The sequence below is a fragment of the Cupressus sempervirens genome, chromosome 6, assembly GCF_028749045.1.
Source record: "Cupressus sempervirens isolate cs-2001-9-10 chromosome 6, ASM2874904v1, whole genome shotgun sequence".
NCBI classification, from domain to species: Eukaryota; Viridiplantae; Streptophyta; class Pinopsida; order Cupressales; family Cupressaceae; genus Cupressus; species Cupressus sempervirens.
The window spans coordinates 65,029,367-65,044,917 of NC_143123.1; the positions used below are offsets into that span (position 1 = coordinate 65,029,367).

General features: G+C 36.0%; 1 protein-coding gene across 2 annotated transcripts in view; it reads right to left on the minus strand.

Annotated features, from left to right (window-relative positions):
• LOC149551146 (putative cytosolic oligopeptidase A) overlaps nucleotides 1–15,551 on the minus strand; it is a 251,797-nt gene that overhangs the window by 195,518 nt on the left and 40,728 nt on the right. For both annotated transcript variants that reach the window (XR_016352686.1, XM_089786726.1), the window contains exons 4-7: nucleotides 14,840–14,916; nucleotides 3,878–4,021; nucleotides 3,272–3,502; nucleotides 3,088–3,178 (exon numbers count right to left, since the gene is read on the minus strand). Coding sequence is in view for 1 of the 2 variants with exons in the window: in XM_089786726.1 (XP_089642852.1) it covers nucleotides 3,088–3,178; nucleotides 3,272–3,502; nucleotides 3,878–4,021; nucleotides 14,840–14,916 (543 nt within the window). In the remaining variant the exon portion in view is untranslated. The remainder of the gene's footprint in view (nucleotides 1–3,087; nucleotides 3,179–3,271; nucleotides 3,503–3,877; nucleotides 4,022–14,839; nucleotides 14,917–15,551) is intronic.

Here is a 15,551-nt window from a genome sequence, read left to right on the forward strand (position 1 = left end):
GCCGACTTGCACTTATAGAAGAGAAAAAATTTAATAGTGCCTTCAATCATGGCCCAAATTAAATGCCAAGGTAAAAATTAATTTTGCCTTAATGAATTTTGCATTTTTAATTGCCAGCTAAGACCAAAATTGCAAAAATAAAATTAATAAAGCCTTGGAGATGCTAAACAATTTCATTTAATGACGTTTTAGTAATTAAAATATCATTTAAAATTGGATTTGGCAAGCCAAAATCAATTGTTTCAATTTTAATCACTAATTTCTTTTTCTTTTTTTAAGATTTTAAAATCTTCAAGGCAAATTTAACCTATTTAATGCCACTTTTTGCAATTTAATTGAAAATCGATTTTGCAATACAATTTTTTTTTTAACAAAAATAAATCATTTTTCTGGAATCTAAAATTGATTTTCCAATTTGATTTCACCATCACAAAATTAATTTTTAACCACAAATTAAAAAATTTCTGAAACAATTAAATCTAAACAAAGTTATTTTGAAAATGCTAAAGGTTATATAATCACATCCTATTTTCAAGCTAAAGGTTATATAATTACATCCTATTTTCAAATTAAAAACCATCTAAGTCCAAAATTTTGTAATTCTATCTTCCCAAGTATAGTCCAAATTCTCGAGAAAATGTTGCCTTTGAAGTTTGTTTGGCTTAAGGACAAAGTTGCCAGTTCCAAAAGATCAAGCTAAAACAAGGTGAAAAATAAATCTAACCCATCTCTCCTAGCCCGAAGGTGTCCAAGATGTAAAATTTTCTAAAATCGGAAATTTTTGGACTTCAAAAAATTATTGCCAAGGTGATCAAAAAAGGGGGTCCCCAAAAATTTTGGGGCAATGATGTGAAAACTTCACAACACAGTACGAACTAGAAGGACTGCCATATGGCCATACAACTCAGACAGAAAAGGGAGCACTTGAAACACGACCATTGTAAGATATAGAAGAAGGGTGACAAGAGGTTTTAAAAAAAACAATGAAACATCAAAAATGTTCATAATGAATAATGTATGGTATCGAAGGGAAAGACATAAACAGGTAGTGAAGAAAACATAAGCAATCGGCAGAAAGAGCATGGGATCGAAAGAAAATCAAAAAAATGGTGTGTTTCATGGACTTTTGTGTGGGTTTGAGAGTGCTAATTTGGTCTTGGCGGTGGGGGCGCTGCTCCTCGACCCTGCCTTGTATCGCAACACTAGTCACTTCAATTATTAGTCGTGGGAAGTGTGACCAGTAGATGAGACTTGAAGATGCTGCAGGCATAGTGTCTATGTGCGACAGGTGGAGAGAGCACTGGAGCAAGCCTTTCGGGAGGGATGCTATGCTTTGAGGCACTTGGAGTAGGTGTTGGTTGGACTTGAGGCTGTCTTGGTGGATGCATAGAGAGCTTGGGAGGACTTGACCATCCAGTTGGAGGCAGTAGAGTGACACTTAGCTCAGTGTACCCAGGCGTTGGAAGTAGAGAAGGCGGCACGAGTGGCTACCAAAGTTAGATTGGCTAAGGTGACAGTATTGTGTTAGCAGAGGTTACAAATGCAACGTGTTTTGGAGACCAGTTTGGTGCAGGCACGGGAGGAATGTGAATGTGATGTGAAGGAAAAAGATGTATCCTCTTATAGTTAATCACAGTTAATGTATTCCATTTGTTAATCTCTTGGTAATTTTGTACTTGTTGTCCGGAGACGACTTTTCTTTTTGAGGGGATAATCTTGTCGGTAAATTCTATATTGTAGCCGACAGGTAGAATTGTATCCGAAAGCGCGTGTGACGGTTGAGTCACCTCTTCAGGAAAGTATATGTACATCGTCCAAAAGGGACTTTGGAGGATCACCGTAATCATTGTAATCATCATAATCATATTGTAAGCATTGGAGTGCATATTAATTATATGAATAAAGTATTTGTTATGTGTTATATCTTACTGTACTACATGCGATAAGTATCCTTTTACCCTATACGATAAACAAAAAGGAACCCATGGCCTTCCTTGAAGGAATCAACCATATTGTCCAACAATTTACTTGCATAGAGTGCATGCGTGAACATGTTAACCCTTTTCTACTTTCGCCTAGCTTATTTGCATCTCAAAGCATGGCTGCTTGCCATGTAATTGACTGCTATTTCTTTCCTTTAGATTGTGCTCATGCCGATGGACGCCATCTCCACGAGCTTAGGCAAATATATGTTTATCATCACAACTATCTCTCTATAGACAACAAGTTTATCAATACCCAATATGTTGCATTAAGACCGTGGCTTATATACCAAATTAGACTTTGGGAATCGATGCATTGCATCAAACACTTGGGCCAACCACTCATCGTCACCAATGAATCTAATCCTTCTATCAGAGCCATATTCTGCATGTATAGTGTTCGTCTTCACGTTGGGGGAATGGAAGTGCCACAATATGGGTTTGGGCACGATTAGAGAAGCCTTATATAATCAAAATTGTTTATTCATGCCACGTTCTAGGATACAAAGATGATGAGGAGAAGCTTTGGCAATTTGAATTTGCACTTTCGAACTTTTAACCCCTTCGTTTCTATTTCCTAAATACACATATGTGGAACCAATAGCCTTTGATTATAATGAACAATGAAGATGCTCGCCAATGAGTATAGTATGACTTATCTGGATAATTAACACTGACGAGAGGGGTCATATCATCCCGAGGACCGGTTCATTGAGAGATGCTTCTCACTTCAAAAATGTTACTTCCCCCTTTAACTGCATGGAACCAACAACTAGGTCTATATAAGTCAATGAGACTCTTTTGCTTGAGATATGAAACTTAAAACATGTGATTCTAAATCGATGATACTAAGTCCATTTTCTTCAATTTGAATATTCAAACTCTATTTTGGAACCTATACTCTTGGACTAGCAGAACTCAAATATGAACTGCAATGATAATCATGTCTTTGAGATGGACCTGAACTTGAATTTGCATTCCGAACTTTGAACCCTGAACTCGAACTTCGGAAAGACTTGCAATTCTGAACCATGCATCTGACCCTCCGAACTGGAGAATCTTGAACTTTGAACCTTGAAACTGAATCTAAAATCAATTATTATACCTTGCACAGCTGGATCCCACGAAGCACTGCGAAGCCGTTCTAAGAGCTCTTCTGCTTTCTCAACAGTTGCCATTTTCCTGGCCATGCTTACCTACAAAAAGGATATGATATTTCAATAAAATACACACTGATAATTAAGATGGATTGACAAAAGATTGATAAACCAAAAATCCATCCAGCTTACCTCTGCATAATTCTTGTATCCAAGCATTTTAGCTTTCTCTGCTCGAAGTTTCAATATCCTATCAATAACTGAGGTATTATCTAACTCTCCACTAGAAGCACGTGTTAAAAAGGCACGATATAGCTCCTCACGGAGACCGCGATTGCGTACATGCTGCATGACAGGCTGGTAGCTCGGATAGTCTAATGTAATAATCCATGGACCATTCTCAGCAGTTGCAGCTTCATGCCCCTGGATACCAAATTATGTGAGGACAATTTACTGCAAATGTATAACTGGAAACACTTGTTTTGTAGATTAGTTTGCTTTTGTATTAAAACAAGGTGATTAAGAATCTTCTTGCATATGAGGTGGCAACATTTGTGTTATTAGGAAATTAGTTTGTGTGTGTAAATAATATGGTGGTTTAGGATCTTCTTGCATATGAGATAATAGCATCCATAGTAGACCATTCAATTAAACAGCAGAAATGCACTTTAATTGTGTCCAAAGAAGAAACAAGGTATATGCAAACCAACAATAAAGGTTATGAAAACATATATCTTTCATGTTCCTGCAATACTGAAGTCAAATAAAAGCCAAAAGGTAAACTGACCGGTAAAATACCTTTGACTTTGCTGATTGAGCAGCCAGACCTAGAGCAGTAGCTGGCAATCCTTCAATTTCCCTCTTGTCAGTTATTAGCTTTTCAAATCTTTTGGTTGCATCCAATACATTGTCACTGAATTTTAGTGACAGCTTCTCCAACTCCTGCATGTTTATATTAAAAGAGTTTAAAGATCTGCATACAAAAAAATCATAAATAGAATGTAAACATGAAGTGAAGAAGCTAAGTTGATCAAACTCTAAATCAGAAGTCAAAATTGACCGGCACCAAAACCCAAACAATGAAATGATACTTAATTGTTGTTTTAAACAAAGCAGAGGAATACTCCTTATAGAGGCAATTGGCTTACAGAAATAGAAAGCTGCCAATTAAAGTAAATAAAATACTCAAATCAACACTAAAAGCTAAGTATTACTCTAATAAACCAGAGAAGACAAACCCTATAAGGGCAAAGAGACTTGAAACTTTTATGATCAAACATTTATGCTTCTAATAAAGACGGTGCAGACAGGCATGAAGGTCAAAGGAAAGAAGCAGAATTCAAAAAAAAAAAAAAAAGAGTGAGGAAAATAATTGATGCATGCAAAGAAAAAGAGAACCACCCTGTTGACTGAGGGAAGACTGCAAAAGGAAAAATGATGACACCCCAGTGGATGTATCAAATTCCTTTTCCTGATTGAGAAGACAGAATGGGATTGGGTGCACTCCTAAATGCAGAGCCTCTCTACTCAATTCAAAGCTGTGGCTCACTGTCAGTAAAGTTCTGGAATAAGCAAGCCAAAATTGGTGTGAACACTATCCATTGCAATTTTGATTCCTCTTGACATGATTTTTTTTACTTGAATTGGTCCGTTTGGTTTATAAATCGACATTAATCGGTGGACCATGTGTGTTCAAGAATACCAAACTGGACATTAAATGGTGATGCCTTATCTTTTATCCAGAAGAGTTTGAGAGAAGAAAATGTAGCAAGTGCGATTGTCGTTGCACCAAAAGTTTGACCTGTGAATGCTCGATACAACCACTAGATTTATAGAATCCACAGGAGGCGATTAGTCCCTTACCACAAATCTCAAAGGGAGCACTGAACATTTTGCCAACAATCTCCCCTTCAATGTTACTCTTGTGGACTCAAACCTATGACCAAGCTCTAACACCATCTATTACAAGTGTGGTTGTCGTTGCACCAAATGATCGACCTGTCAATGTCCAATACAACCACTAGACATATAGAATCCACGGAAACCAATTAGTCTCTTGTCGCAAAGTCTGAAGGGAGCACTAGAGAACATTGGTCTGAAATTAAATCCTTGAGATGATAAAAAAATCTTAGCAGAATTCCAAGAACTAGACAAAGAAACAACAGGGGAAAGATTATCCATTTATGTGAGGATGAAGACAAATATGGAATATTGAAATCTATCATAGTTAAAGTATGTCCCAAATTAAAACTCAGAACAATTATTATTAAGATATCTTTGTTAGATGTTACAATTGTACTAAAGGACACCTTGGGTATGTGGCTTTTATCTGTTAAGAAAACGAAAAGAATTATCCATTTTCGGGAAAAAACTAAGAAAAGCTGGTGTGGGAAGAAAATGGGCACCACCTAAACCGAAGCAAAAAAATTCAAGTTTTCTCTCAAATAACTTGAATCAATACACCTAAATTTGAACACTACAAGCCAAGAACAATAGCACTTAACATTGAATATAGGCAAGCTAAAAGTGCTTGTTATGAGGAGAACTTTGTGGTTAAGAGTCTCAAGGAAAAGCATAACTAGGATGAATGATCTCCAGGAAGTTTTGATACCTCACCCTAATCAGCATCCTCTAGATACAAAAAGAGTTTAATCCAACATTCATGCTTATGAAAGATAGGTTTTTAAAAATAACCACTAGCGAAACATTAGTCGTTAATATAGACAGGCTCTTAAAGGTAACCACTAGTGAAACATTGGTTGTTATATTGACCCAATATTAGTGTACTTAATTCTTGATAAATAATCTTATGTGATGAGACATGGAAATACCAAATATATGAATAAATGAGATAGGGAGCTCCAAAGAAAGTCATGTTCCTTCACCACTATGAGCATGTCAATGTAATGATTCTTTAAATAGACTACCCATGCTCATAAGAGACAATGTTAAGCATTATTCCGTCACATATATCAAAGAATCATTACATGCTTCGCATACATTGGGTATAGCTTTCTAACTCTTTGTTTAGCATATAAAAGAAAGATTTGTATGCATAGAGAATAGCAAGCAGCAATGTTAGAGCATAAGTTCCTATTATTAAATTTATTTAATCATTCAAATCAGCATTCAAGTCTTTATTATTCAATCAACAAGAATCAAATTTATTAGATTATTGAGCAACTATATTGATGATATAGGATTAATAGGAAATATAGATCAGACTATGTCTACGAAATATGACATAGATGTTATCATATAAATGTGATAATTCTTGAACAACTACCTTCTATGGCTCTTTAATTTATAAAGGGTAACTAGAAAAACAGTTGAAACAAAATCAACATAGCTCCTAAGATTGTTCGAAGAGTGCTTGTATGTGTTTGTTTACTACTTTTGAGGCAGGTGTTTAACATTCATAGCAAATCAAAATATAAAGAGGACACGAAAAGCATACTGATTCAGATAAAGCACATAACATAGAAAATTGGCACAGTGATATATCTTTTCATCCCATGTACAGAATGAAACATTAACTTCTTCCAAACAAAAATCAAGTGAAGTACTCTTGACTTCTAATGCATTCTACCACATATAAGTTTTCGGAGGTGTCTTGCAACACTCATTCTCGCAACAACTTCCCATGTATTCAAGGTAAAATATCATGTCCACCTATAGATGTTGGGCCAATACCCTTATAACTCCATCCACATAATGTCCACCATACTTAAGGTACCATACTGCATTTAAATTTATCATTGGGGGTTTGGCAAGATTCGGTACTACCCTCAAAAGCACATTGGGGTAGGCATGTAAGGTTCCGTTCCTTCTTCGATGTATTTTAGGATTATGTGATCAACATAGTCATCCCCTCCTACAATCAATAGGTGGTTCATTTTTATGACCGCCTCTAAGCATGTCTGAGACTGGATCAACTTCCTCCTCCGAACCCTACTCTCAAACCTCCTTAGTTGTTTGCTCCATCTTGTGTTTCTCCTTTACTTACTTATCAATATGATATGCCACATCCTTCACATCTTCCTTCATAGGGCGTCTTACACTTCTAATAGCCATTTATCCACACCCATAACATAGGTGAACAATTTAGTGCATTTGTGAGTTGCTTATGCACTCTAAGAACGGTGATACCTTCGACATGTTTCCTTCTGAACAACCCGTCCGACACCATCATAGGTTTGGCGCAATCTAGGTCTAGTCTATATGGTCCCTACCATGATAACTAGATCTTCTTCAATCTCTTGATTGCATCCAGTTGTCCAATCTCCTCTTATTATGAACCCCAACACATTGATTGCTATATTTGGTCATTTTCTCTACAAATTTTGAGCTTTGTGTCATTCACAAGATCCCTAATGGGATTAATATCCAAAGTTGATAGTTAAACTGCACCATTTAATCCCACTTCATTTACTTTATATAGTCCAAACCAATGAACTCAAAACTTCTTGGCTAGAAGTTTATTATGCTTAAGTACCAACTACCTAGGCCAAATATTCATTTGAAGCAGATGTTTGTTGTGGCAAAACTTGTATCTACACCAGGCAAACTCTATTACCCATTGTGTTATCATACATCATTAATCCAGCATTGTGAAGTTAAAGAAGCATCCATCCAAGCTTTCACTAATCAAAAGCCAATTTTCTACAGTAATTCTCAAATTTCGTACAACATACTCTACCAACACCATACTTTTTGCTCATTTTTCATCAACTAGAAGGGTGTGTATTGTGTAGCCACCTTAATCCGCAATATAGTATGCCCATAGTATGGTAGAAAGCCTTTCGTCCCAATCCTCTTGTTCCACTATGCATGTCTTGTATGATATTGACGTCAAAATGTTATTGAATCATCTTGGCCATTAGCTTTCGGGTAGTACGAATTTGACAGGTTGTCCTAAATTCCACTGTCATCGTCCACATGCATTAGTTCACGAAATGTACCCCTAGGTCATTTGTGATTTGGATGGGTATAACAAATTGGGTCACAAGTTCTTCTTACAAGAATCTTGTCGTACTGAGTACGAAGTTATCTCATATTGCCCTTGCCTCTGACCATCTTGTAAAAAAAATTGTAACCACTACAATGTACTAGCAGCGACACATGTTACTCACTATCAATGGTTTGACAATGTTTACACCTCACATCTCCAATAATTCTTGTGGCTGCAAAGGGAAAAAATGCATAATATCCCATTTTAAAATTTTGCTTGCCCTCTAAAGGTATCATATCCCAATAGGCACTCTAGGGCATCCGCATGCAACATCAACCAAAACAATCCTATCAATACTACTTTGTGTACACTAGCATCTCGCTCCATGTGACCTCTTGCTAACCTCTCGTATGACTCTTTTAGCACCCCTAGTATCTCTTGTATTACACATTTTGGGGACACTTGGTCCGACCCCGCTTTATACAACAGCCCAGTGATGAGTTGGAAAGTCTTGCTTTTCAAGGCTAGATCCCTTCTTTCACTTATGTCCTGCAGGAATTTGGAAGTGGTGGATAGATATAGGCCAATGATTAGTTTGTTTGTCAAGAAATACAACACCTAATGGTCCACATAAATATTTGAAAGATGTGGTAACTTGGTAGTATTGGAACTTTTGTAGGAATTATACCATGTTGAATGCTTCCCTCTTTGTTGTAATGTAGTTTAGTTCAGCCCTTAAGAGAACACACCTAGTAAAGAATGTGGGATGATCCAACTCCTCTCCACCAACTTGTACGAGTGTGACGTCGATGGCATAGTTAGAAGTGTCCACATGAGCATGGAATTCCTTGTCCCAACTATGATATGCCAAGATTAGTAAACTCAATAATCTAGAATTGAGGTCCTTGAATGCTCCAACCCATTCTAATTGCACACAAACAATTCACCCTTCCTTGTGAGCCTATCTAATAGAAATGATGTCTAGGAAAAAATAGTCAATAGCATCTGAAGTGTCCAAGGAAGGGTTTTCCTCCTATCACATACTTCAGACTCTTCATCTAGATGATGATCCCTCTCTTGTCTAGGTTTGTTTGCAATCCTTCCATACTATGTGATCCAATAACTTACCCTACAAATACCATAAAGCAACACTTCTTCAGCTTAAGCATCATTCATGCCCTCCAAAGTCTTTCTACGCATTCTTTTAGTGTCATGAGGTGGGTGTCTGCCCCGCTATAGTTAGACCAATCATCTAGAAAGGCTTTGAAGTTGCCCACTAGCATTTTCACAAATGTGTAATAATTTTTTTTTAAACATTACAAGGGAGTTGAACAACCGAAATGGCATATGTTGGTACACGTACACTCCATCTCCAACCACAAACATAGTTTTTAATTTGACTTCAACTATCACCATTTGATTGTACCCAAAAAACCCATCCATCAATGAGTAAATTTCATGCCCCCACCACCTCCAATATGTCGTAAGTGAATTGGATTGGAAAGGGGTCACTAATACTGACCACGTTAAGACATCTAAAAATCCATATAGACACACAATTCTAGTAATATTCCTTTCAAATCCTTGTATGTCCAGGAAAAGATATCTTTGTACTCCAAGAATATGTTGAATGTCGTTGTCTCAAGTACAAGGTCCAAGTCTTCTCGACAATAATCACCTTCAAATTGTCTTTCTCTCCCAAATTTATCTTTTTTATGTTCAGCTCCTCGTACTTGACCACCTTATCCCTCTCAAGCCGATGAGTTCATACAGCATCCACTCTCATTAAACCTTTGTATTCAACGTACTTGGGAGGAAAGTGTCTTCTTCCATGCCCCCTTCTTTTATCTCCGACATATAAAACCTTGGATACAAGACTTCATATTCCTCCATTCACCAATGAAACAACCCATTAAGGGAGCTTGTTTCATCTTCTCAACAATTCCCTAATTCCAGCACTCCCTTTGACAAACAATCTTTAATTATAAGTCTTTCATCTAATCGAATTTATTGCTTTGCATTTTAAACTCATACACTGAATATCAAAATATTGGAACTAATTGCAAGTGATAACCTTTACAAAATAACACAGCTGTCAGAATTTCCAGAATTTTATTTGCCACCAGAAAATAGCTAGAACAATAATGTTTGCATTAAACTTATTCAATTTCCAAATAGAACCTGGTTATGATTGCAATACATAGCTTGGCAATCCCAATAACTCAAATTGTACTGACCTAGAAATGAATAAATCAGCACAATCCAAAATCACAGGTCCTTCAAATTGCAATAGCAACTCACCAAACTGATTGCCGATCCCTCCAACAGTGAAATGCTAGGTCTAATACAATAGTAGGGCATAGACAATAAATTGAAGGCCCAAAAATGATAAACGTTGGGCTGCAAATGGGATCTCAAACCAAAGAAATGGCTCTAAGGCTTTTAAACTATAGCCCACAAGTGTTGGAGATATGGCGTCCAACCTCTTCAGCATCAAATCGAACCAAAAACCCCCCATGTGGATTGCCAAATGACCACTGGATATTTATTGCAAAAAAATTGCACCACCAAGAACAATTTCAGAATTGTAATAAATTCCACAATTAATTCCTTCACCAATCCTGAATGCAAACTCCAATATCAGCTTCTCTGTGGACACAGAAAATATAGTAGGAGAGATGCAAATTATATACCTCAGCATAATTTGGATGCACCAAACTCAGAATTCTTAGAATTTTAATTCTAATCTCCCAGTCACAAATAATCACAGTAAGAAGATTCAACCAATGAAACCACTATACCTCAGCAATGACTTCAAACAATCTTCAGAAACTCAGAAACCCTTATACTTCAACAAGGGTGCACAATTCAGAATACTCAAAAAAAGCCACAAAGCAAAAGCAAATAAATATTCCAATGAAATGAGCTAATATTTATAATGCTTTGTTGATAAAAGTTTCCAAAAGAACTCAACTATAGAAACTCGAAAAGTTTCCCAAATGAACTCAACTCTTGAATCTTTCCAACACAACATCACTTTAAATATTTATAACTTAGCATAGGTATATAATAAATGGCCCCTTCCAATGATGACTCAACCCTCAACTTAAGTGAAATTATAAAGTTAAATTATAACTTTATAGTAAGTCATTTAATGATTTAATAATAATTCGGCAGCTAAAAATATAATAACTCCCAAAATACTCATCATTTATATATGTCGTCTGAAATAGGAGTGACACCTATTTTTTCTCCATGCGACCAAATGCACTTTATAAAAATGGAAGGGGCCATCTCAATCAACACCCAACTTACCACAATTAGTAAGTACACAAATATAAGCCTAAATGAAGTCCAATCTAAGCCAAACGAGAAACCAACTTGTAGCTTACTGAATTGTGGAGAAGACAAGACCCTCCAAAGCCAAGCCGTTGCCTCAGAGGACACTCTAGCCACAATAACTAGCATACGAGGATCTCAATAATAGGTTAATCCCTAAAACTTTGATGCTGGCAAAAATGGGGACATTACAGTGTCCATCAAATGCCCTACCACTACTAGCATCAGCTCAATATTACAAATGTTCTTTTGTTCCTCTATCAACTTGCCCCTATTATAGTCACTTGCACAATTACCAAATATGTTGGTAATGGCCACCTTCAATTGTAGCATGATCTACAAAAGGTCCAATACCTATACGAGTACAAAAGCTTACAACATCTATCTCATGATGTTATTTTCAATCTCTAACCAAAAGGGAATACTAGCAATATCATGTGAAATTCTTCATTCTCTATCCATTGTCCATTCAATATCATCCTTATCTTCCCTTAATCTTATCATTTCCATACTGAAATCAATGTATGTCGCCTTCTTGGCCTCAGGCTTGGTGGTCACTAGAACCACCTTAGCTTTCTTTGAGTCCAACATATCTACGGCATTTAGCTTTGGACAATTGGGATCCACATGGTCTATTTTACTACACCAACTTCCACTACCTCGCCTGCTCTGGCAATCAAGCGCAAAGTGATGCTCGTTACATCTTCATCATTGCATCATACTAGATCAAATTGTTCCTCCGCAAATTGTTGTGGTATCTAGAAGATAATGCATTAGAGTTTGTAATTGGCCTTAGCAATGTGATTAGTAGAGTTGCTTGCTATACTTCAATGAAGACAACATGTGTGCTCCTAGCCTTTTAAGTTGTACAAGAACTCCTTAATGAAGTGTCCCAATTCTTGACAAATGCTGGAAAAGAACTTCTTTGGGCAAATTATCTTTGTGTAATCTTCAACTTTACAGTCGATGCACCACAACTCCTTGCCATCCTTGGTACCTTCATTTTCTTTTTGGGCTCTTAACTCTATCATCTATATTGTGTCTCTTATGAGGGCCTATACAGAATTTGATTCTGTGTAAGTGCTTTTATTTGCACTATCATCATAGCTCCGCCTTTTTCTTCCATTATGATGTCTTCTTTTCACTCAATATTCAATACCCAATTGTAGGCGTCAACGTATAAATACGGGGGTACCACTTCCATTTTCTTCCATACAGAAGGAATCAAACCCTCAATAAACCACCTCAATTTCAACCCATCAACAAGTTAGTTTTCCAACTTACCAAGCAACTCTCTTATCCTGCGATTGTAGACCCATACATTCACATTCTCGTCTTGTGTTGAAGATTTCTGCCACTATGTCATTGTTTTTCGATAGCAATTTAAATATTTCTTCCTCTTCTCTCTCCAAGCCATTTCATAATATTCTATATGCTCTTGGTAAGTTTGTGTAAAAAATGATGGCGATTCACATAGGGTGGCAAGGAATTCCTTCAACCAATAGCATGATCATCCTCACCATTGGCCTCCCATATGGTCATACAGTTCTTAAAATGGTGTGCAAGATCCTCTGATCCATCTCCTATGCATTCATGAAGCTTTTTCTTCTCCAAGGTGTTTCCTGTTTTTTTGGCTTGGTCAACACTATGTGTGCCATGATAAAATGAAGTGGATCTTTCTTTGTATTCATGTGCCTCACTTGCACTCTTGGCCACATGGGAGCTCTAAACATAGCCACCTGCGTCATATACAGATTGGTCACCTCCCTTGTTAATGCAACGTAAGCCTGACTCTTCCACCAAGCTACAATGGTTGAAAATAAAATCTCTCAACATCAAATCTGAATGCACAAGCCCACAGTGAAAATATAGGGGATGCAACAATAGGCATCAGAACACAAGAACATTGCGATCTCATTTGCATCAGATCCATCAGTGAGATACGAGGCCCAAATCTGAAGTCAAAGATAGCTGCATCCATTCACTGCAGATACAGAATCCTACTTTTCTCTAATCCATAGCTTGGATCCACATATATGGCTACCCAAACGACCAATAGAGTATCCTTATTACCACAGAACTATGAAGGCATTCGCACAGCCAAGAAAACAAACCAACAATCCCAGTAAACACCCTGCTCTGGTTCCATGTTAAGTTTATCAGATTTGTTTCAAGACAAATGTTAATATATTACCAGAAATTGGTCTTTCTCTGAAATTATTCCAATTTTCTCCCTGCTGATATAAGCAAGTACCGAAAGTACCTTTTAATTTGCAGACCCTGTAATATAGTCAACACTGCCGATGATATTGAAGACACTATAAGACTGAAGTAATTATGTTTCATGGTAACCTTCACATCTTAGCTAGAGTATCTAAAATAAGGGACTCCATTGAAACATGGGGACATATCCATGGAGAGATATGCCTCCGCATCACGTGGAAAGATGTCACTCTGTGGACATGGCTCTACATTACAACAATCAAATCGTTACTGTCGTTTAACTCAAACGACTTCCGTACAAAGCTTCAACATAGATTACTGTTCAATCATTATTAAAATGCACTTCATTAATATGGATATGATGTATGCAAATAATATTATTTATAATCCATCATTACTAAAATGCAGTTCATCATTAATATGGATTATGATGTATGTGAATAACATTATTTATAATATATGTAGGAATATACATGTGTATATATAACTGTGTGTGTATACACTATTACACATATATAATTTCTCCTAAAATAAATATATCTATTATACCTAAATATATACATCTATTATACCTAAATATATATACCTAAATATATCTATTATACCTAAATATATATCTATTATACCTAAATAAATATATCTATTATACCTAAATATATCACGCTCTATTATATCTAAATATATACAGTACACACACACACACACACATTAATATAAATTAGTCACATATATATTATCCGACTGAAGCTACAAGTCATCGACAAGTTTCAATCTGCAATTGTTCCTTGCAAATATTTTTTCATCTAATCTCTATAATCATTCTGGAAACACTTAGAACAGCAATTCTAGTCTTATGAAAAATATCAGAAATAAGAAAATTTTATCTCAGAAAAAATATCAACTGAAAAAACAAATTCATATAGTTGAGGCATGTGTTGGGCCCAAACTACAGAGCATGCACCAAAATAGAAGATAGATTGATGAATATTAATAGTGAACACACCATGAATACAAAAGTATTTCACTCCACATAAATAGAGCATCAATGAACAGAAATTCTCAGTCGTGCAATCCCAAGTTCCTCACCACAAATATTTTCAACAAAAAAAAATATTTTGTTTACACAATTTTTTTTCTAACGCTTGTCCCTAGCCTAATGAGACCATTTGCAAGGAAGCTACTCTCGAATACAGAAAATTTGACCAAACCAAAAGATAAATCGCAGTCTAATTGGGGAAGAAGCCCACCTGTTGGATTTCATTAAATCGTGTCTTAGAATCTCCTTCTAAAGCAACGCCATTAAGTACGGCTTCCTTAATCTCAGCTGTACACCAAATAATATTGAGTGAGTATAAATAATCAATGCTTAAACCCCTAATAAGAGTAAGATTAGAAATATTACTACAATGATCTGAAACTGAAGCTTTACAAATAAAACCCCAAAGGAGGCAAATATAGCACATAAAAATGTAAGAATCAAAAAAAATGTTAAAGACAAAAAGATTTAATTCTGGCATGCTAAATATTTGCCAAACCTAAGTCATGAAAGAGTATACAATGTCAAAAAAGACATGAAATGAGTGCACTTTCTATTGCTCTCTTCATTCATAGGGTTTGTTCAATCTTGTCAACATTTTCTTTCCATGCTAAATTCTTTCCTTAGAAACCAAAAATCCAATTCAATTGGTGTTCTTCATTTGTTATGTCAGAATTATCACCTGTGATACTTCATGTTTCAAGCATTTAGTTTTTCTTTTTCCTCTGTTTTTCTTAGAAGTTTGTTCAGCTCAGCATTTTGAGGAGCAGATCTGAGACTATATACATTATTTCTAAAATAGAACAAAAATGAATTTTTTTAACCACCTTTCTTGTTAAATTAGGCCAGTTACTATAATTATTTAAAAAAGCATTTGAATTCAATCTTATTGAATAAATGACATAATATCCCGAATCAACCCA